General features: G+C 39.9%; 1 protein-coding gene across 1 annotated transcript in view; it reads left to right on the top strand.

Annotated features, from left to right (window-relative positions):
* ADCY5 (adenylate cyclase 5) overlaps positions 1–24,063 on the top strand; it is a 224,107-nt gene that overhangs the window by 164,845 nt on the left and 35,199 nt on the right. The window contains exons 6-8 of the mRNA XM_074873615.1: positions 2,518–2,676; positions 3,686–3,827; positions 13,021–13,161. Coding sequence (XP_074729716.1) covers positions 2,518–2,676; positions 3,686–3,827; positions 13,021–13,161 — 442 coding nt within the window. The remainder of the gene's footprint in view (positions 1–2,517; positions 2,677–3,685; positions 3,828–13,020; positions 13,162–24,063) is intronic.

The raw sequence follows: 24,063 nt of genomic DNA, 5'->3' as shown, positions 1-24,063 counted from the left end.
TTTCAGCCTCATTTTCATAACACAGATACATAGTTTGAAAAGCAGTATTTTCCCTCAGGAGACCCCATTCAAAGAGCAGTATGCAGCAGCATTCCCTTACTTTGTAAACAGTGTACACTGTCAGGACTTCCTACCTTTGCTTTCCTGGTTTTAAACTCTGTTGCTTTGCACCAGTCTCCTTGGGGTTTGTATGCAAAATGAAAAATAAAAGGAGTTGCAAGTAACTAGTTTTCAGTAGTCCTTGAAAGGATGCTATTTCTTCCATGTGAAGTACAATTAAGTGGTGGGTGACAAAGTGTCTTGTCAAACACGAGAAGCAGCAGTTCTTAGCCACCAGCCCTACAAAGTGGATCCTGTGTACATTGCCCAGAAAAGTCTCACTTTCTGCAGTAGTTGGCCTCATGAAATCCAGAGGCCTTGACCTGTTACTGGGTAATCCCCCACAAGGCTGAGTAACACCAGGATGTCTAGACTTCATTGATTAACTGCAACCCACCTTACCTTGAAATAAACATGGAGCTGAAGTGCACTCAATGTTTGTTTACAAATAGCTCTTCAACAGCCTTTAAAACTTGTTTCCCACTTGATGTATGATGAATGCATTTAACAATCTTATCTCTTAATAAGTCTGGAAGGTGACTGTTCTCACTACCCCTGCTTCCCCCCTCCACCTCCTCCTTCCCTATGGATCAAGATAAGAGGTTTCACAATTAAGGTAACCAATAGCTACTGAACATTTGATTGCAGGTAACAAATAGCTACTGAACGTTTGATTGCAGGCTTCACCAACACTGGGCCCTGCCCGGAGGCTGATTTCATCTGTGCACAATAACAGCAGGGAGTGTTACCCCAGATCCGAAAGATAGAATTATATTCACTGTACTGCTGGTATAAATGAACTAAAAAAAAAAAAAGGAAGGTAACAAAGGATATTTCTTTTCTCTATAAAGGATAACCAAACTCATTTGTTTGCTGCAAAGTCTGGAGAAAGTCACCTTCTCATCAACTCTACTGGGAGAAGTTCCTTGGTCTTGTGTCAGTAACATGGCTTGGCAGGGGGTGCAGTAGGGTTTGTAGCACTTGTGCAGCACGTTCTTCCTCCTTCCCCAATGCTGTACCCACGCTGCAGCTGCTCTTGTCCTTGTAAGAGTTATGGCTGCAGCTGCATTTTCATTATTCCAGTTCCTGTAGCTTTCCCAAGTATTGTGGTTGAAGCTCTTTCAGTTCCTAAGCCTGTGGCACCTCACCCATATGCAGCTTCTGTTCCCTGCTAGACAACCTCTGCTGCTTGTTAATAAAAATAATGAATGCCACTTCAGGGAGTAGATAGTGAAAGGTAAGATAAGGGTTGTAAGAAAAAAGGAACTGTAAGAGGGTAGGAGCTGTTTCAACAAGAAGTCATCTTGAGCAGTCTTTTAAGGGGCATATTACACTGTGATGAGTGAACTAGGGTCTGGAATTGGTCTATCTTTAATAATTCATTTTCATTAATAACTAAAGCATAAATATTAGATCTGTGTTGATGTTAGGAAGTTGGGAGGACTTACCTGTCCAGAGGATGTTATCTAGAAAGGACTAGATGAACCTGAAAACCAAAGAGGTTGAAATCTGATAGGTGTAAGGTACAATTTCATGCTCCAAGGAACTAACAACTCAAAGCAAAGCACGGCGCTATATGATGTAGGTAAATTTGCCTGTGAAACGTGGGCATTCTGGGAATGATGTGATCATCAATAACAAGAAGCAGAGTTCTTCTGATGGCCTCATCAAGACTTTCCCCTACCCACATTCCTAAATATATTTTTCCATGTGAAGAGCTCTTGAAGTTAACTTTTGCCCTAAAAGGGCAAAACCCACAAAGTATTCCAGTAGTCATTTTGGAAGTAAGCAGAGCATCCAAAACCTCATTAAAATCAGAGTGTGAGTATTTGTAGCTGCCTGTTTGGAGTGACTGCAATAGATGTGGTTCTTGGTTTTGCTGCTCTGACTGCAGCTGTAAGCCCCATTCAAGCTTTCCAACTACAGTGGGGCATTTCACACACATATCATATTTCATCTGTGGAAGAGTTAATGCTTGGTGCAATACAGACAAATTAAGATCTCTGAAATAATTTCCTTCTTCTCTCTGCAACATGCTATTACTCTTAATGAGGCTGGGTGCTGGCAGGTTATGTCCAGCTTTGGTATGGAAATCAGAGACCAGCACTTTATTCCTTTTACTGCCCCAAAGATTTTTTTTTTATGAGTTCTCAGCTTGACCATGAGTTCAGAGTACGTGGATTTACTCCAAGGGCTCCCCTTTCTAATTAGTACTCTGCTTGGCCAGCCAGGCCATCCCAGAGCAGTACAGCTGGGCTGGTTTTGTTTGTTGTCCTCTTGATGTGGATGACCAGCATCATGTGTATGTGTGAATAATTTATGGGTCATTATGGAATTTGTGTTCTGGCTGCAAGTTTGTGCCACCAACTACAACAAGCAGTTCTTAGTGATGTCTTTTTTTCCCATATCTCTTTTCAGACTAGTCCGGGAGGTGACAGGAGTAAATGTCAACATGAGGGTTGGAATCCACAGCGGGAGAGTTCACTGCGGGGTCTTGGGCCTTAGGAAGTGGCAGTTTGACGTGTGGTCCAATGATGTTACGTTAGCCAACCACATGGAAGCAGGGGGAAAAGCTGGGTAAGTTGCTTCATCAAAGCTGTTGCATTGATCTGTGTGCTGTTTTGTGTCTGACGTGTCACAGTAAGGTGTGGAAATGGGGGATAGAGGTTCAGAGAGTCTGCTATAAAATGAACTGTGGGTGTAGCGTTTTAAGCATGTACAAATGTCTACAAGGTTATTCTGTTCTGTGTCTACATGTCTTTGGTTACAGAAAGTCTACAAAATCCTCAAAATGGGCATATCCTTCTGTGGTAAGAACTGAATTCCTTCTCTGTGAAGCAAAACTGATACATACAACAGTAACGAGCAGGTCTGTGTGAACACTAGCAGAGCTGGTCATGGTTACAAAGAGATGTGACTGTATGTTAACATTATTTGCTGGAGAACATCACAGCTATTGATAGATATTGTATGAAGCGTTGTTTCAGACCAGTCTTTTGTTTTGAAACATTCCTATGAGAGAACAGAATTGGTTCAGTTTCACTGCTGTATGGACCAATGGAAGACTCAGTTGCTGCCAAGTTGACTCCATGAGATAATTTTTCTGTGTGTCTTTCCACGTTTTCTCTGCTCTGGAAGAAAGCATAAGAAAGGCACTTTTGTACCACAGTGATTAATGTGATACAACAAAAAAGATACATGCTACAGTATATATTACATGTGCCCGCTGAGTAGACATGTCCTTGTGAAGGGCCTATGTTTGCCAAAAAAATATATCATCTGCTGTGTGTTAGAGCAAAGTGAATAAAAGAATGAGTGCTTTATAACTAAGGAGGTGCTTATAAATGGATGTGTAAGATGCTTAATGTGAACACCTCTTTCTTTAAGAAGATGCCTTCTGGCCTACTTCCTTTAAAATAGATGAAACACTCATACTATATCTGTAAGAACAGTGGCATGGCTAAATAAATTGGGTTTTGTTGCTTGTTTGTTCCAGTACATGGAACCTGTCACTGACAGGAACTGGCTTTTTAGATGATAGCTTTTCAGAGCCTACAAAACTGGCTTGTCTTTTGTCTCATTCAAGGCGCATCCACATAACAAAAGCAACCCTGAACTATCTCAATGGGGACTATGAGGTGGAGCTGGGCTTTGGAGGGGAACGCAACGCTTATCTGAAAGAGCACAGTATTGAGACCTTCTTGATTGTGCGGTGCAGCCAGAAACGGGTAAGACCAAACAAACTAATGCAGGTTTAGATACTTTTAATAACTAGATGGTCTCCAACACATCAAAGTAGAGTGAACAGCAGCCTTTATAGATGAGTGACTACCTGATCTTCAGTGACAAAAATTCCTGTTTCTCTCTCCTCTTCCTGAACTTTTGCATGCTTAGAAAGGAGTGTAGCCACCTTCTGCATAAGGTTTCTGCACCAAGTACTTTCTAGGTCGATCAAAGAAACTGTCCTGAGTTGTTTTCAAAATAATTTTGAAGAATGTTGTTAATATAGATATGTATTTTTTCAATTAAATTTGATACTTGTACAAGTGCTTAAAACAATAGATTAAAACCACAAAGGTCTCTTCTCTGTCAAATTAGAGAGGAGTTCTTGTCCACCTGCTCACCATATTGCCATGAACATAAAGATTAGCGCAGTTCTTACTACTTTTCAGCCTCTGCTTCTGAAGATGGGAAAATCTGGCCCTCCTGCTATGACATGGGTCAAGCTGCACAAAATAAGGCTATCAGGGCATTACTGACTTGAACTTGAGTCAAGTCAAACTCAACTGGACTTCAGCCAGTATATCTTCTTTTTGTGACTCTGCCAATAACAGAAGATAGGCTGATGTTATCACTAGTTTGTATTATTTTAAATAATGGTAGACTGTAATACTAGAAAAGGACCTTTTTGATCATCTAGTTGAGCCTAGCCAATAATATTTCTCTAAGTAATTTCTGCGCTATAAAAACTGCTTTGTTATTCATACTACAGGCAAGCATATAAAGATTGTCCTGAATTGAAAATTATTTCAAGTATTTCTGAATCTAAGACCAATTAAACCTTCCCACAACTGTAAATATGACTACCATGAGATTAAATGAATTAGTTTGTGACATGTTCCAATAGCATGGTTGATTTGAATAACCGTAACACCTATACAGCAATACTTTGCTACCATTGCCTCATTTCCTGAGAGAATGGAAGCCTCAAATCTCCTTAATGGATATTGTGTAAAAAATCTCCAAGAAAATCCCTTATCATCTGCTGAAGAGAGAAGCTGATGTTTTGGTTTCTATCTGCTCATAAGATAAATGTCATTAACAATCGTCAATCTTCAAAAGAGGATTAGAGCTTGCAGTGCAAGATTATTGTTTCCTGAGTATCACTGCCTGTCAGTTGGCCAGCTGATGTTTATACCTAAACCACTTCTTCTTTGCTGGGTAGATTTAAGAACATAAACCAAAATACCCTTATAGTCAGACCCCATCTCCTGGGGTGGAAGAAGTGTATTGACTTCTTAAACCGTGCACCCACCAAGTTGTCTGCATGTTCTTGTGGAGAACTGAAAGTTTCTCTGGAGAGAAGAGGAAGCCCAAAGATCAGGATTCTGCTCCTTGACAGTGTAGACAAAAAAACTCAAAAACAGAGACACAGAGCACTTGGGACTTGACTTCATTTTTGAACACAGGGCTGTCTTTTGGCTAGGAGACTGGACAGAGACTCAGGAGAGATGTGGATTCCATTCCAGACTTAGATTTTGAGGAACTTGCATCTTTGTGTCTCGATTTTCCATGGTAAAATAAAATGGCTGTCTCTCCCCTCATTCTTTCCCTGCCTTATATGTATTTATTGCAGCTCTGTTACACAGTGTAGCCTGTAGCTGAAGTCTCTAGGTGCTACTATAATGCTGCTCTTAGTGTGCTGCATCCTAGAGTAGCTAAGAATGGGACATGTGCATGGCCTATGAAATCTTTGTGCTAAATTGAAACATAAAGGACTGCTATCTAAGGTCATGGATATTAGTATTTAGAGTTTGAGGGGCTCCTGGTTTGCCCATACTGCTGCAACTTTCTTGCTCCCATAGCTATTTTCTGTCCCTTTGTGTATAGTTTAAAGTTCTCTCCCTCTTTAAAAACTCATTTTCACATATTATGAAGATCAGAAGTGAGAAAAGCTTTCTCCCATAGTCAGCTCAGTCAGTCTTGAATACATTGCCAGATGCTAGGCAAAGTTCTAGCACTTCACTTTTTCCTTCCATTTCTGCTTGATTTTAATGACTTCTTGTGATGTATTTAGCCAGGTTTTCAGTTCAGTCTGTTTCAGTAATGGCCATAAAATGTTCACTTAACTTAGTAATGGGTTCCTGTGGGTCGTGTCTGGGTTCCTGCTATCCTCACACACAAGGCACAGGATTTGCATTGACCTGAGAGCAGATGCATAGTTGACCCAAGTAACTGTTTGCCTGAGCTATTCCTCAGCTCACACAGGCAGACTTGAATTACCTGAATACTTAGTCCATGCATCCCACGGCCATTGAAACCCCACAATACCAGGAGTTACAATGAATGTATACAATGTAATGGCATCTGTTCCATACCCTTTCTGCTTACTGTTGCCATAGGGAGCCATAACTTTGAATTTCCTGTCTTTTTTTGTTTATTTGACTTTTTCATTGTGTTAATGCCATTTCTTTGGCACAAAGTAAATGGGAAGAACATTTATATAATATTTTTGTTTCAGGAACTCAGACTAGCTCCTTCTTTGAAAATAGAGTTTTTTCCTTCTTATGGATGCTGTTAACTGGAATATATTTAATTGAGTTTTAGGGGGGCGGGGGGGGAAGCTAGATTCTGATTACTCAGTCTTTAAATAACATCCCTAGAGCTGAAAATGTAGTCCTTGTTTTCTATTTGGTACACAGAAAAGTTGCTTTCTATTCAAAGAGAATAAACTGCAAAGTTTTAAAATCCAGTCTGTTTAGGTTTCTCTCTCCTTACCTTTAGCGGACCTTCTAGATCCACTTTCACCTTTCTGTTTGCCCGGTTCTGTGATGCTGCTGCTCTTGTGGGTGAGCACTTGCCTGTGAAGGAGGCAGCACTCAGATACCCCAGAGCAGTGCAGACTTCATTATTGCAGTGTTATGTTCCCCTAGATAAAAGTTTTCCTGGGTTTTTTTGAAAGCATAGATCCAAAGTTCCAAAGTTGTTTTCCTTGTGTTTGCTTTCAATTCCTTAAGCTAGGGTTTTGATAATTAAAATATAAAAGTCTTAACTGTGTGAGATACAAAGGGTGCTATGCATTTTATTGTAATGTGAACCTATATATATACACTCACACATATATATAAGTGTGTGTGTATATATATATAAAAAGTAATTCTTGTCATAAAATTAGCAGGGTCCGCCATAAAGGTCTGTTGAATCTTTGCTGTGGTTTGTTTGCTCCCGTTAGTGCTAACATTGGGCTGCTCTAAAACCTGGTTGCTCTGGTGTCTGCTTGCTCTGGTTGTCCGGTGTCGGCCCTCAGATAGTAATTGTATCCTCCATCTCCCTCTCAGCTTTTTTTCTCCAAAGACAAATTCTTCTAATGTCTTCTCACATGAAGAAGAGACAAGCACAAACTCTCACAGCAAGCTCTTAATTTTTGTGATCATCAAAGGAAACCTTCACCTTTTGCATAGTTACATTATCGTGGTGTCTGATACTTATTCTATGATTCCTGATAATGAAGTTTCTGACTGTAATCGCTAAGTCATGCATTTTGTACAGTTGAATGTCTCAAGTCACACTTCTATTTTGTCAGTCCTCAAATGTTGGGTGCTAATACTTCTTTTTTTCTTATCTATCAAATACTACCTCTGTTTCTGTCATTAGCAAAGTCTGTCATTGCTACATTTGGTGCCAGATGTGATAAGAAAAAAATTAAACAAAATCTGTCCCAAGACTAATCATTGAGTAACTCTACTAGTAACTTTCATCCAGTGTAATACTTCCTCATTCAAAACCATCTCTTGCCATTTCACTGGAAACCAGCTCTTTGTTCAGCTTCGTATTCCCTGTCTGTCTTAGCCATTAGTCTCCGGCACAGCACTCTGTCAAATGCTCTATGGAAAAAACAAGGCCAGTGAGAGCTACTGTATTTTTTCTGTTCAGAAAAACTTGGACGCTCTCAAGGCTGTTAATCCAAGCCCAGCATTTCCTGGTCTACAACTTCTGTGTCATGATCCCTGACTAAATAGTTTTTAAAAGTATCTGTTACCAGCACTGAAATTGCAGTTGGCAGTTTTGCACAGATCTGGAATGGAGGTTGTCCTTCTGACTTCAGCACATCACACTTAAGTTTTGCTTCCAGCTTAGTCATGTTTGCTGTTTATAACCCTACGTTTGTGACCCCTCTTCCCTTTTGCCTCTACTGTGACAGTGGTGATGATCTGAAGAGAAATAATCTGTTCTTTCAGTTCTAGAGTAATGTAGATTTTTAAGTTTCTGCTATCCTCATGTGATATGGGGTGATTTACACAGGGTGACTTGTCCTTATTCAGTATTTTTCTCATTCATTTGGATATATGTTTCTAATGGACTTAATACTTTAGCATGAAATACGTGAATTCTCCAAAGAGATCTTTGCCTTTCATCCATTACTGGCTTTGCACCTTCATTCTTTATCTGAAAGTCTGTGTTTCCAGATAAACAGCAAATTATCAGCTAGAATTACTAATACTATTATCCAGGTCTTTACTGATTCCCAAACTTAACTCCAAGGCATTGTAGTGAACTACCCAGCATTACTCAGTACAATGTCTTTATCCTTCTACCGAGTGGTTTTCTTTTATTCTTGTTATTTTTTTTTTAAGTTTACTCTGCAGACTGTAGCGTTCCTAACACATACCTCTACTTCCACCTCCACAACTTTTGTATCTGTCCCTCTGCATTTTATTCAAAACCTCTGTCCCAGTCATTACTGCTATCCTATCACATCTCTGCTATTCTTACAGTATTCAGTGTGATTATTGTTGTAGTATCCAGTAGTCCCAGTTCTTGTGCTGCCCATGTTTCTGGAGTTTGTACAGGAGCGCGTCACTGGGTGGTTGCTGGCATCTTTCTGCTCTGGTTTGAGATCAGGTGCTGCACTAATTTGCAGAACCATCAAACTACTCTTCTCATTACTTCTAATCATTGATAAAAGCTTTACTCTGAGAAGGGTGGAAAAGTATGTGTTTGGAGGAGTGGGAAACAGACCTTAAGGTGAATAGAATTTTAACAGCACATTAGGTTTGCAGCTAGTTTTACTATCCTCAGCATAGTCAAAAGTCTTGGGAAATGCTTTGCTTTGAAGACAAGTGGAAACAAAATGTGACTGTCAACAGATGAGCAACACTGCTGACTAAACGCACTGTGCTGAGTGCACAAAGTTGGCAAACTGAAAAATATTTTTTTTTATAATGTCTTTCAATTGCAGTAAACATGGGTGTTTCTTTTAACAATAGCAGGTACACAACAGTTTCAGAAAGGCTTGTTGATGGTGGCCTTAAAACAGCCTAACAAAACTTTGGCCATAACTGCTAGAAAAACAATTCTCCTTCTTTTCTAAATAGTGTCCTGGGACTCCATCCAGCTGAAGAAACAAAATAGTCCTTTAAATATTGTGCATGTGACTCTCCTAAAACACAGTCAATCTAATATGATGATTCCTCAATTTAACAAATTTAGTCACAGCTCAGCAGGGTTCCATTCATATAGATTTATGAAGGCAATGGTTTGGAACATGTAGCACTGCAAGAATTGTCATTCACATATCAATAGGACTTCAAGACAATTTAAAGAATAATAAGTAGCTGAATCTGAAATGGCTGATACGTGCTCAGATTTCACTGCTTTGTTGCACTGATAGTGATCAATATGTTGGAAAATTCTATCACACACTAAAGAAGTAACAGGCATTCTTGATGCAGTTGATAAGTATAAGAAAATCCCAGCTTTTCTGCAGTTTTGCCTATAGCATTACTGTAGCTCAGTGTGTGGGAACTGGTGGTGGGAACACAATAAAACCTCTGGGAATAAGATTTACAGTCTCTTTGCGAGTCCAGATTTGAAAAGTTCCCACAACAGCTTTCTGGAGTTTAGCCACTTTAGTTCTGAAAAACTCATTGCTGTCAGAAACTTTTGCACCTGCTCCTGTTGTTGATAGTACCTGCCTACCTAATGAGTAGGACTGAAAGGTATCATCTCTTCCTTTTCTTTATTCTTCTTTCCAGTCTTCTTAAGCCTTAGGTAGCCCTGTGTGCATGTTGTCCTTATGCTGTCACTTAGCCAGGAAGAAACAGGGGTGAGATCCTCATAAATTTCCACAGAGGAGCAGTGATCCTTCTAATTCTTCATTTTTAGAGTTTGTTATTATCACCATCCACTGAACAAGTGATTTTTCAGAAAATAAATTTGCTCAACTTCTTAAAATATCAGTTTTTAAAAAAATGTTTTTGAATAAGTATTGATGTTAACAACAAAGTCCTATTGTTCAAGATAACATAGGAGCACACTGTGTAATGTGGGAAACCAAAAATCCACTTTGCTTGTATGTATGTGTTTTAATCTGATTGGAAATATTGCTGAAACATAGTTCACAACCCAGTGGAAACCTACAGGGGTTGGGGGAAAATACTGCCAGAGTTCATGTAGCCGTGGAAAATTTATGATGCCTGGCCTCATGGTTAGAAACAATCTCAGAAGTGTATATTTACCCATTTGTGTTGCCCTTACCTCAATCCAGATGTGTCAATAAACCTGTATGAGGTCTTTTATTCCCTTCAAATTAATCAAGTGATGCCTCAGAGTCACCAGGACTAGCAGCAGGTAGAAGGATCACTCACTGGCGTACGTCTGCTTGGATTTTTGGCATTAGGGCTTTTCTCAAATTCAAATCAAATTTACTGACTCATGGGGGGAAACCTGCTGTATATATCTTTTATCACCTGTTGATGTAAAGGCATTTGCAATATAACCAAATAGCTTTGCTTTTGCAGGTCCCCAGATTAGTTTCAACATCTAGGGTTTTTTGATTGCTTTTTGTTGAAAACCCTTCACTAAGTTGTAATAAAATGGATTGACAGTGCCACTTATATTATTGAAAACAATATATATTTGCTTGGAGATAATGAAACTGTATTTCCTACCAGTTTTCTGGCATCACATCATAGACCATGAAAAAGATTGCATAACTGAAAAAAACACAAGAAAGTGCTACAAACGATGGCAGAGACCATAAAAAGACGTAACTTTTAAAAAACAAAACCTCAAACCAACTCAAATCTGGACATCAGCATTGCATCACATTAGTGTATTTTTAGAAACATTTAAAACATAGCTCTCCTGGAGGTTATCCAGTGGCTCTGTCATGATTACCCATGTGAAATTCAGCTGGTGCCAAGTGATGGAATTTTCAGCTCTTGCAGGTGAAGCAGTGGTGGGTTCGATGAGGGGAAGAGGTGATGTGGGAGGCACTTGCTGTCCTGGGGGCGTGCAAGGTGGGATCATGCACAGTTCTTCCCAGCAAACATCCCAGGGAGCTGACAGCTCCCTTAAGTTTGCTCCCACTGACTTTCCTTGAGATCCTACACTTGTCATCCTGTCTGGGTGGAAAAAGATCTTTGCTGGCAGCCCGGGGCTGCGGTGACCACTGCTACTTACTGTCAGGAGGCTAGTCAGGTGTCCAGCACAGGGCTCCTGTCGCAAGTGGGACCATGTCCCAGCTAGTGGCCATGAAGGCTGCAGCACTACAGTCCCAGGAACATTTAGTGCATGCGTGGTGAGGTTGTGATCTCATGGGAAATGTTGTCATCGCCACTGTCTCTTTGCAAGAAAAGAGGTGATGATTTCCCATGCTTGTCAATCAGACAGCCTTCCTCAGCACTGAATTTTAGCAAGCTTTTAAAAATTTCTTTACAAAAAATAATTTAAGGCAGCGTAACACTTGACATTTAACTCTCTGGTTACCATGGAAATAACGCCAGGTATTTTGCAAACTCCTGACAGGTACAAGTTACAGTGAATAGTTGAGAATCAAAATAAATAGGTAGGGAAAGCAGACTCCAGGCAAAACCAATGTCGATCTACCTGTATTGTCATACATACTTGAACCAAAATTCTAGAGTTTACAACAACTCATGCTTTCTTTTTAAATTATTCAGTTGTCTGAACACTTTCTGAAATCCAATATAAACTATTATGTCTAATTATTTTGGTAACCTCATGGAAACATTCTCCTGAAAAGGTTTAATCTCTGAAGTAATAAACAGCCAAGTTGTAGCTATCCCTACTGCACAAATTTTCAAGCTCTCCAGAACTTGTCTCTTTTAAGCAAGGGCATAGTAATTACCAGCCCTCTGCTTTCTGAGTCAGTACAGGTAAATCGCACAGTCCTCACTGAGCAAGTCTCCAGTGCAATCCTTGGTAGGAGAAGATTAAAGGCTTTGATCTGGTGCAATAAACTCCTGTCTTTCTACAGAACACATTTCACATGGAAACCTGCCTGTCTTTCTAGCTAGAGAATATATTCAGAATAAGGAACTAACCAGCCTGTTGTTTAGCCTAGTTACATGCTGCACTTCTGTGCTTTTGTAACTGGCATTGAGCTTGAATGAAACCTTTCCAACAGATCCTGTGCAAACTTTGCAGTAAGATCCAATTACAACCAAAATTCAAAACCATTTCTAATACCAAAACCAAAGGCTTTGGACAAACTTTGGGAAAATTAATGTCAGTGATGATGTTTGCAGCTAGCTTTAGGGTAAAGTAGACCATTTTGTCACACTCTGCAATACCATTACCCTTAACAGATACACAGTTAAGTGTTTGCAAGATTTACATGCTTTCCTTAGCACGTCTGAGAAGATGCTCTTGCAAGTGTGGAAGATGATTTGCTTGTACCTACAGAGAAAGGTGTCCTTTATTTCCACAGCTTCAGGGAGCTTCACAGCTCCTGTGTTCTTCAACCAGATCACTCTGTCTGTCATTTCTCTTGTAGATGTACCAGTCTTTTTTTTTTTATTTTGTTTTGAGGACCCTCTATGTAGTATCTCAGCTTGGAACTGCACTTTCTCATCTGCATTGTTCAGTTTGATAAAGTTTACTAAAAAAGATAATAGATGTCTCCATTTTGAAATGCTCACTATGTTTACACAAGTTATGGTGGTTATTCAAACAAGCAAAGGAGTAAAATGGGCACGACTTAGGGGCAAGTGTTCCAAAAAATGAGAAAAAGAAATGGTGGACTGGGACCGCTCCTGATCAGCAGCCACTTCATAAAGTTCAAGGTGCAAAGCCAACTTCTGGAGTGAGAGATCAGAAGTGAGAGATGCGTGGAGAATGACTGCCGTGTGAATGTTTCTAAATTTGTTCTGCATTTCTCTCTTGTTTGTATTTCAGAAAGACGAGAAAGCCACAATCGCCAAGATGAACCGTCAGCGCGCTAATTCCATCAGCCATAACCCACCACACTGGGGTGTTGACCGGCCCTTTTATAACCACCTTGGAGCTCACCAGGTCTCCAAGGAGATGAAGAGAATGGTAATGCCTTGCTTTATGGACATTAATTTCTTTCTTCTTAATACAGCATTGTATATCCCTCCCTGCTTTGTCTGAAGATTTTTGCAGCCCTGAGGGTGTTTTCCAAATGCGAGTGGTAAATTCTGCTTTGACTCCAGAAATAATAACAATTGGTACATCTGGAGGTGAGTGATTGTGAGATGAGTCACAAGGTTGTTTGAGAGGGGAAGGGAGGCTGAATGGCACAAAGAAAGCTCTTTTGTCTGACTTGTCTCGCGTTCTGAAAACTCATCCAGGCTGTGTGAGAAGACCTGATTATCTACAAAAATTGGTCAGTAACCCCAGCACTCAAACAGCAGCTGACATCCATTTGTACTAGATCATTACAGACTTCAGCACCTGCAGAGGTTTCTTGCTTGCATTGTAACAGCCAGATGCTGTTCATCTTCTATAAGCTACATGCCCATGTATACTCATGGGTCCTCAGGAATCACACCACTGTGTTTAACACTCGAGAATATATTCTCAAGTATGTGGATTAATTGGCCTAAGGTAGGAGGCATCTTCATTTCTTGCTTATACCTTTTGATCTTTCTAAATTAAAATGAACAAGAGCTAGTTACGAATTGGACTGAGAGCACTTTTATGGCTTATTTTACACAAAGTTGTAGATGATATCTTTGTTTCCTGCAATAAAGGTAAAGAGAAGAGAGTTTCTATTATAATGGCTATTTGTAATAATAATAAAAATATTTAGCAACTCTATAATTGCATGCGTAATCAGATTGCTCTGTGACATTATTAATGCTGTTTTGACCCTTCATGCACAGTCAGAAGTGTGGATTTGTTGCCCACTTTGTTGCCCATATTCAAAGTTCTGCTCCAGGTCACCAAAGCCTTAAAATATTCAAAGAACTTTTTAACGTGAGATTCACTCCCACAGCTTAAAAATTTTGACATAGCTATAAGCAACCGCATATGGTGTCTTCTAATGGGAAATGCTGGCACGTTTATTAATAGTCGGTGCTAATATTATTCAATCATAATATTATTTTACAGTGCTAAACCAAATTTCTTAATCTCCATAGTAATGTGTCTTTCATTTCTCAGATCTCCAAATGAAGGCTTCTGACATAAGCGTACAGATCAGTGTAACTGTGCATTTTTTATGTGGGCTTTTCAATAGGGTGCGCTCAATAAGCATGACATTATTAGAAGAGCCTAATCACACTAGCACATAATTATAATTATAAGTTTCTTTGAATAGCTTTTAAGGGGTTCTTGCAGCCTCCTGTTCAGAAACAAGGTGTAAGCATGCCAAATGGTATTATGCTTCTTGGTGTTAATTACAGTTTGCCGTGTCTAACTGGTTGTTCAGTTGGAAAAACATAATTATTTATTGAAATATCAAGCTGAGCCCTAAAAACTTCACTGCCCCTCACTTGTAGGAGGAGAAGCTTCTCTTTTTTTTTTTTTTTCCCTCCTCCTTTTCTTGAACCTTTCTCTGTAATGGTATTTACCTTTTTATAAATTCAGCAGCTCAGAAAATTGTTTCCAGTCAATCTGCTTCTGTACTGCCTCTTGTATTAAGCTCTTTTTTGAGAGGCTGATGTTGCATGCATCAGGCTATTTCTTGAAAACCAATTTAAACCTGATTCAGATGTATTATTTTCAGCTAGATTTTTTGTTGTTCTTGGGGACTGTTTTTTAAAATCTGTTATTTACAGTATTTCCCCACTGCATTATGTTTGATATGCGTTAGTCAAAATGAAAGCATGCTGCTCTCTGTGGCCTAGAGACCATTTTAATACCTGCTAGATGGACATTATATTGATTAGATCATAGGAACAATTTCTCCATCTCCTGTCTCAACTCTTTTTCTCTGTGTTAATTTCTAATTTAACTATGCATTCCTTTGTACCACCGAGCTTTGCACAGTACTTTATTTGTCTGTAATCTCTAACACTGTCTTACGTGGATGCTGCATGTGCTTAAATGCATGCACAGTGGATGCTGGCTGCACACACATGCACACTGCAAACTGCCTGCTTAGAAATACAAAATATACAGACAGAAGGGGAGCAGAACTACAAAGGCTTTTTTCAGTGCTCCTCTGGGATGACATGTCATTGATCTTGGTAAGCCGCACCAGCTTTCAAAGCTCCCGAAAATGTGCTCTTTGTTCCACATCATCCACCTTTCCCCCAGACCTCTTGCATATAATTATATGTAGCTTTTTTCTTGGAAACTATGAACATGTGCAGTGCAACATTGCCATTCTCTTTAAAACCTGGAGCTCCTTGGCCCTATAATTTTAAAACAGGTGTCTGTAAGGGTAATTGTGAGCTAGTCCTCAGGCAGGAGCCAGGTAATGTTGCAGTGATGTGAGTTAGATTATGTTGATATGTAGAAATGAATACATTTGTGTGTAGGGAGTGATATGGATGGTTATAAAGGACACAGTTTTTTGTCACAAACTTGGAGCATTTTGCATTATGAAGACAACCATATTTCCAGAAAAAAAGAGAGTTTTCTGGTGGTACTACTTAAAATTCCCCAAAAGAGAATATTAAAGTTCCCTGAATTGTATTTTTGGAAGGGATCTGTTATGTTTAATAGAAAACAGAATTATTCTGGCCATTTTTATTTCCTTTGAATGCTGGCTCTGGTAGCTGTCTCTATTCTTAGGATATATTAGCAGTAGTCCTGGATGAAATGGATTAGTATCAAAGGTAGCCATATACTCCTTTTTTTGCCTCTCTTCTCTTTTGTCATGGCATTTCAACACGCTGCCATGTCTGGGCACATTGGCAGTGCCTCCGGTGGGGTTTGTGTGGGAGGGCAGCCCAGCCGGCGGCACAGGGAGGTCTTTGGTCCCTGCTTCTCTCCATGTAGTTTGTAACTTAACCTCTGCTGGGTCCAACTGACTTTCCACAATGCTCCTAAGCTAAGTTGTTCCCCTGGGCACACAGGAGTTTATTCAAGCACTTGCACACTCATATAAATAAGACAAAATATCCTACATGTGTCCATGCAGAAGTAATCTAAAATGTCCTGGAAAACTGGAGTTATTTTCCTAGTCCTAGCCTAGCTAACTGAGGCCCGAGTCAGCTGGAATTGCAACTGTGCCAGTTCAACCCATCCTGCCCAACAGCCCCTTCATCTCCCCCATGCACCGGTCTGCTTTCTGGACCATTCCCAATCCTTCCTTTTTCCCCTCCCATTGCTTAGCACTGGCCTTTCTTATCGTGCAGAGCCTCCAGGGAGGCAGCAAGCAGGAGACCCTGACCCCATCAGCTGCTGGAGCCACTGCCCTGAGAAAGCCGGTCCTGGGGACTGTGCTGAGTTGGGCTGCTGGGTCAGTGGCTGCCCCTAAAAAAACAGTAAATTTGCAGCAGAGAAAGACCAGATGCAAATGGCATGGGAGGACAAAGAGCCCTGCTCTGAGCTGGCCACCTCTGCTGGAGCCCTGGCCCTGGAAGCCCAGGTTGTTGGACAGGCATGGAGTGGGTGGAGGGCTGCTTTGCTCATCCTGGGCAGGCAGAGAAGTCTGGACAGGATCAGCTTTGTGGCTGTATACAGAGTATGAAAAGAGCCTGAGGATAGCAGAAGAGCAGCACAGCTGCTTTCTATTTTTATTGCTTTTTACAGCATGTTTTCTTGTTTCCTAAACAAAAGCGGTCAGTCAGGACCAGTGACTGTATCTCTCTGGAAATGCAGATTTTTGTACTGCTCGTGATGTATACAAAGGAGCAGCGTTCCCCCAAGTCTCCGTACACCAGCCTTGTCTTCCCTGTTGTCTCTCTGGTCCAGTTTTTAATTGCAAAATCTTAAAAAATAAATGTACTTGAAAGCATTTGAGAGTACAGGTTTATTTATAGCTGTAACAATATTTATACACCACTAAGAAATACTTCGCTTTTCCCAGTATAGATTTCAGATTGCTTTTATAAATATTGATGGATTTTAGACTTCTGGAAATAATACTCATGTCTCAGTTTTCATCAGCAAAACAAAACTACTTTAAAAAAAAAAACAATTTGGGGATTTTAGTTGACTGTAAACTGAAAGAGGTTTGTTGTAAACAATAAAGAGGCAAATGTTGATACCTTCCAAAATTGCAGGGCTGTTCTAGATGACAAACGATTCTCTTGCTTCTTTTACCCTGCTCAGCATTATTAATAATGTAGTTGGTTGTAGCTGGAAAACCATGTCCAGTTTGGGATAATAATCCTTTAGCACAATGTGGATGAACTGGAGATAGTCCAGTGGAGAAAATTACAAATTAGGAGAGTTCCAATACTGTGAAGAAGCGTTGAAGTATTGGTTTTGTTCAGTCTAGAAGGGAGAAGACTGATGGGAAACAAAAGTCTTCAAATACATGAAGGTTTGTGAGGACAGAAAATGATAAATCATTCTTCATGACTGCAAAGGGCAGGATTAAAAACAATCATTATAATTTGTTGCAAAGACCTAAATTAAGAAGAAGCTTAGATGCAAGGAATAGGCTCTATAAGGAGCTTGTGGATTTCCTCATTTTCCTGAAAACATTTTATTTATTTTATCCAGGGTTTTTCAGTCTAGAGGAGCATCACAAAATCCTTTACTTATATAGAAACAAAAACATAAAAAAAAATCTATATTGGGAGAATTTATAGGGAATAAAGAATATAAGAATAATGTGAGACACATGTAAAGATTTTATGAAGTTTCCAATCTAGGCTGCACAGAACTGCGAGGCATCGATCTGCCCCCTTGTACAGGAACCAACTATACCCGCAACATTTCTAACAGATATTTGTCTAGCCCTTGTTTAAAAACCTCAAAGGATGGAAATCCCACACTCTTACTGGGCATCCTTTTCAACAGTTTGATTATTTTTCTTGATATTTCGCTTCACATTTCCTCACTTCAATTTTAAAACATAGTGCTGCATGAGCTCTTCACAGTAGATAGAGGACAGTTTAATTTTCCCTCCTTTGCAGTTATCTTCTCCATATTTGAAGACTATTATCATGTCTCTGCACAGCTCCAATTCCCTCATCAAGTTTGTTCCCTAGTTGGTGCTTTCCAGCCCGGTGGTTGTTCTTGTTCCCCTCTGAGCACTTGCCATTTCATTGATAAGAGGCAGTGCCCGCACTGAACCCAGCACTCCTACTGAGGTTTTAGTAGTGCTGTCCAGAAGACGGTAATTTTTGAGGTCTTACAGCCAGACTTGACACAGCCTAATGCTGTCTGGCTTCCAGAAAAAAAGGCATTAGTTGTGTCATGAGATCTACTCAGCTGTGGAAAGTCCTGCTGTTGGATGGTAAGGCTGCCATACGGCTATCATATTTATTTTGCACTGGCTAGTATGACTGAGCTTATTCTACTGATAACATGCTTTGGGGAAGGTTTACTTCAGAAATAGGTACCTTATAGTCCTTATAATCAAATGTGAGCAGAGTGGCTAACGTGATTACTGAGCCTGGTTGTAGATGCCTGGCAGATTTCCTTTTATTTTGTCAGCTGCTGGAAAGGTTTAACATTAGGAAGTTTAGGAACAGAAAGAGGAAACCCTGAAGATCTGCAACACTGATTTCAGTCTGACCATGCTTCTGTCATGAGTCTGAGTACAACTAACAAAGCATTTAATTTGTAATGAAATTGTGTATGATGTTGATGTTAGTTACAAAGTAAAGACCGAAATAAAATCAAATAGGGATTATACAGGTGTAGGAAATATGACTGCGTGCAGGTGTTAAAAATGTGAGACAAAGTTATAAAAATGCATCCTGGATATGGCCAGTGCAATAAAGGACAAGCTCTTCTTTCAGGTAGGCACTGCCTAATTCCTTGCGGTGCTGCTCAGAGCTCTGCACATGATATTTGATTGCTTGGTGTTTACTTTCTAATGAAACAACACTCATCTACAAGCCTGGTCATTCAACCATAAAATATAACTCTTTGTCCTATTCACCCTGTCCTAAATCAAACAATTCTCTGCATGTTGAATCACAAATACAGCTCACTTCCTCCCTTTATGTCTCCAAGTTGCCCTTACAATAGATTTTCTTGTTATTTGAAACTCAAAATTGGGGAACAGGTGCATCAGAGGAACAGACACTATAGCTGGTTCTGTGCCAACTCTACAGCTTAAACATCAGAAATTATTAAAAAATCAAAATAAAACTCAGTAGGGCAAGTTTTCCTCAGTCAATAGTGCAGCCCCATCAAAGAGAAGTGGATTTGAGTCCATGAATGAAGCACCGAGGGTTCACCCTCCGTCTAGTTTCATTTAACTCAAGGTCACCATTATCCTCTTTTCCAGCAATCAACTACTAAATCTGGTAATAGCAACACTGACGTCAGCAGAGCTGGACAGGGGTACCCAATGGACAAGAATTTGACCCACTATTTTTTCACCGCTGTTGTAGTATGCAGAATCCCCTGAACTCATAATCAAGCAGGGAGAAACCCTCGAGCAATCCTTTCTGCTGTAATCTCCATGTATTGCTATAGATCTGGGAGGAAATTGTTAGTCTAGTCTGGGTTTTATATAGCCAATTTGGTTTATATAGCTCACAAACAGCAAGGGGAGGAATCCTACCCTGCAGTTATGCTATATAATTGCTTTGGTACTTCTGAAAAGAGGATTTGCCTGTTCCATGTGATCTCATATAAATGAGTGAAAGCCATATAAAACACTGGACATTGCTCAAATTGCCAGCGACTTCATACAGTTTTGTATCCTCATCTGCAAACCTAACTTTTATTCTAGTTGATCAGAGCTTGCACTCATCCTTCATTAAATTCTTTAAAAGAGAGATATGAGTCAGTGCGATGCAACAGCTGATCTGCAGATGCTTTTGTGAAGCTTAGGTAGGGTTTAATATTTGCTTGGAAGTCTTCCACTGATAATTTTTCCACCATTCAATACCCTTTTCTAGGGTAAATCATAGTTATATAGGAAAAGGTGGTTTGGATCGAGACACTACTAGAAAGTGTCAGACAGTTTCTGAGTGGGACTAAATTAAGCCTACAGAAATAAAGATACCAATTACCCTTTATTCACAGAAACATTTCCTCTGATGTTTGTGGCAGTGTTGCACAGGTGGACATCAGAGGTGGAGTTGTGGCACTAGCAGATTTCCAAAGGTTCCTAAAGCGGACAGTAAGCTTTAATGACAAAAGGATGCAGGTCAGCTGGTTTGGGTCTGGTTTTCAGAGAGGCTGAGCAGCTCCGGCCACCAACAGTGGGCAATTGCAATTAAGGCTGGTTAGGCTTGGATTCAGTCTGTCTGCATCTGATTAGGCAGCTGTTTGACAGTAGCTTCTGAAGAAGTTTGTTGTGTTTATCATCATTTGGAGTGTAGAGATGAAAGGACAGAGATTAGGGAGCCAAGAACTGATTCAGAGCATTTCTAGGACTACCTGTTTTTGTGTCTTTTTCTGTTTTTCAAGTTTTGGTAATGTTCACAAGTGAGGTGCAGAACCACATACCATTTCACTTGAAAATGTGACCTTTGAAATGAAGAAATTTGGATTCAGAGTTCACAGAAAAATGGGAAGTGCGAACAACCTGCACTTCTCAGAGGTGTGAGTTCGGAGCCAGAAGTTAAGTAAAGGGGAGAAACCTATTTCAAAAGCAACCACTTGGTTCTATAGATGGGCCAAATAAATTCATGCGTTTGGCCAGGCCCAGTCTGTCAGCTGGGGGCTGTATACGAAATCATTTTGAGTAGAACAAAGTAGAGGGTTTCACTAACTGTGAACAGTGCAGAGGAATGAAAGTCTATTTATCAAGAGGGGTGGGCTGCAGAAAGGGAGCACTTCAGCTCTGCTTTTTGGAGCTCATTAGTCTGTGTTCAGGCTATAGCAGACACACTCATCATATAACCTATTTCATAAACTGGTTTTCTTCCAGTTTGTTGTCCTGCACTTAGATGCTTGTTGAATATCCTTCCTGTCAGGCTTAGTATTTTCTGTGCCAGTTCTTTCTGGACTGGGGTATAGAAATTGTGTTATTTCTGGCTTGAGTGCTTTGAAGTCCTTCAGTTTTGTTTCTGCTTTCACACCTGACAGCATCTATCTTCATAGCCTTGTCCTGTTGACCACAGGGACAAAGGCAGAATGTGTAACACTGCTGAAAACATATGTGAACAATTAATTTTGCAGTGGGGCCAAACCAGGTTTGGTCTTAACTGTCACTCTCCTTTTCTGTTTTCCATGGTCACTCTCTCTGTGAAGTACCTTTGCTTTGCAAATTGGCCTGACCTCTTACAAAGCTCATTTTATCCCTAAGTCTAAAGTTCTTTCAATTTCTGCTTTAACATCATGTAAGTCCCATTTCAACTTTCTTCTAGAGATGAAAAAAGGGCAAGAAAAATTAGTTTCTCTGTCATTTTTGCTCTTACAATCTCTGCTGGAGTTGCCAGCAAAGTTTTTAACGTGGAATCCATGCTTCCCAGCCACGCTGCTACTAAGAAGGTCATAGAGCTCATCAGCCTCTCTACTGGCTTTATTTTTGGAGCTAAATGAAAAGTTAAAATGATGTAAAGTCTATTCCACTTTTCTTTGCATATTTGCAATATGTTAATAATTGCAGCTAATGTTCTCAGAATTATTATTTCTAATGGTTCTTGATGTGAAGCATTATGATATAGCAGTCAGTTTGTCATGGCTTTGACAAACACTTTATCATTCTATTTAAGGAATCAGTTTTAATCTTCAAAGAAAGGGGCTTAGTTAATTTAGAAGTCAAGCGGAGAGATGGCAGTCATATGAGCTTTAGCACAAGATATGTTCATAAAATATCCCCCATAAAATAGTAAGCCTTAGGGACGATTGCAGTAATATAACATTCCCTCTGTTTTTCCTCCTGCACATGTCTACTCCCACTGAGGATGGTCATTAAAAGTAAGTGCTTGTAAATTCAGAGCCACCTGACCTGCCATAAAAATGTTTTTTTAAGAACCTCATGTAGAAAAGCAGGACTGTTCTTTGGTAGGTACTAGTGCCTTTAAGGGAGCTGATTCAGCTAAGTTTGGGTTAATATTCCTGCAGTCAAAGAGAGAACTGTCTTAGTCTCAGAGCAATTATTAAATGCTATTACCTTTACATTTGCAATCTGATGGCAGAATAATGCAGCCTCATGGGGGAAGGGGAAAAACTCTGGTATCAGGGATATTTAAAACGAGACTGAATAAAAATTGCATGAGGTCCTGTATGCAGCAGTCCATTAGTGCTGCACTGCGATAAGACCTATCTCATGCCTTATGTTCCCTTATAGAGAAAAGGAATTTTGGCCTTAACAAGGGCTACTTCATCATCATGATTATGGAGCTATTCTTGAACTCCTGTGAACTCCTATCTGTCTGATTCTTGTAGCCATCACCACTTTTGCCATTTTCATCCCTGCTGACAATTCCCAGCCTTTTCTTCAGTGCAGCCTAGAAGGCCATCGGCACTGCTTCAGTCTGCTGGGCACAAATCCATAAGCAGTCAAGAGGGGATTTATGTACTTAACTCCAGGAATTGGCAGTTTCTTTTCCTACCCCCTTACTCCCCCTCTCCTAAATGGTAGGCACCTCATTTTTATCAGCTGTTTTTTCTGGGTGTTCAGATTTCTGTATGTGTGTGTGCAGAAATGCTAATCTTGGCATATCTTTGTGCAGCTCAAAACCTGCTCTGTACCTGAACAGGCTGAGTACAGCCCCAGTCCAGCTATCCAGCCTCCAGCGGTGAGCACAGGCATGTGAGATCAGGGATGCTGGAGAGTGGCTTTATAGACACGCTCACAGCAGCAGCCCCTGTTATTTCCCTTTCCTGCTTAAGCTTAGAAATTTGTTTACAAGATCATGAGTGTGTTAGTCCTTTAGGAATGAAGGCAAATCCATGTAGACCATATTTCTGCAGGATTGATTGTGCTTAGTGTTTATCCTGTGTGTAACACAGACCATTGCAATTCATGTGAGCAGCCTTATGCTGAGCCAAAGGGCTTTAATTGGAGCAAAGCATCTGAGTCCTAAAGAAACTAAACTATTTGCCAGCTGCAGAGAAGAAAAAAACCCGATGTGTCATTAGTGCCCAAGCCTTGTGCAAGGCAAAGGAAATAATTTAAGTGCAGATTTTTCAATGGGCTGAATATGTCCACCAAGTAGGAGGAGGTGAAAACACATTAACCAAAACCCAGAGGGAAATTTCCCTCCCAACCCAAAATAGGGCGAGCAGCATGACCCTGTGCGTGCCATCATCTCCTCCATTTAAAAGGCTTCTTGGTATGTGATCGAGACATGGATGCTTTAGTGGATAGGGAAGAAAACCTCTGGTCACAGCCAGATCCTAGAGGTATGTTTGCTCTGTATCCTGGCAAAGTTGTTCAGTGCAAATAAGAAAGATCTTCTGTAATAAATGACCAGTTTTTAAGAAGCTGTGTTTGAGGGTTTTTTCCTAAAATAATCCTGCAGACCTTTCTCCATAACAATTCCATTTTTGGCAATTCTGCTTGAAGAATCTTTCATATGAAATGGAAACGTTTGAAGTGAATCATTTAATTTGTTTAACTTAAAAGAGGTTCCTACTACATTTCATTTTAAGCTGATTCTCTCTAATTAAAGTTCAAGTAACTGTTAAATATTTAACCTCATTAAATGAAGATCCAGGAAAGAAAATGTAATAATATTTTCCTTTTTTGCTTTACCTGAAATATGTTTTTTTTGAGTTTTTAATTTGGAAACACCAGTTTAATTTGAGCTACCGACATGAAAAATTTCCAGGGTTTCAAGCACAATTTAGTATTTTAAATTGAAAAGCTAGATCAATTAATTCTGTATTATTTTAGAGACTTTCCTTATAAGTTTTGCTGGGGGAAAGAAGTAGGAGAGAATCAAATTCCGTGTTGATCAAGTGATCACTCATATAAATGACCAGTTAAATATGCAG

Source organism: Strix uralensis, chromosome 6, assembly GCF_047716275.1.
Source record: "Strix uralensis isolate ZFMK-TIS-50842 chromosome 6, bStrUra1, whole genome shotgun sequence".
Classification (NCBI taxonomy): domain Eukaryota; kingdom Metazoa; phylum Chordata; class Aves; order Strigiformes; family Strigidae; genus Strix; species Strix uralensis.
This window is presented reverse-complemented; position numbering and strand designations above follow the sequence as displayed.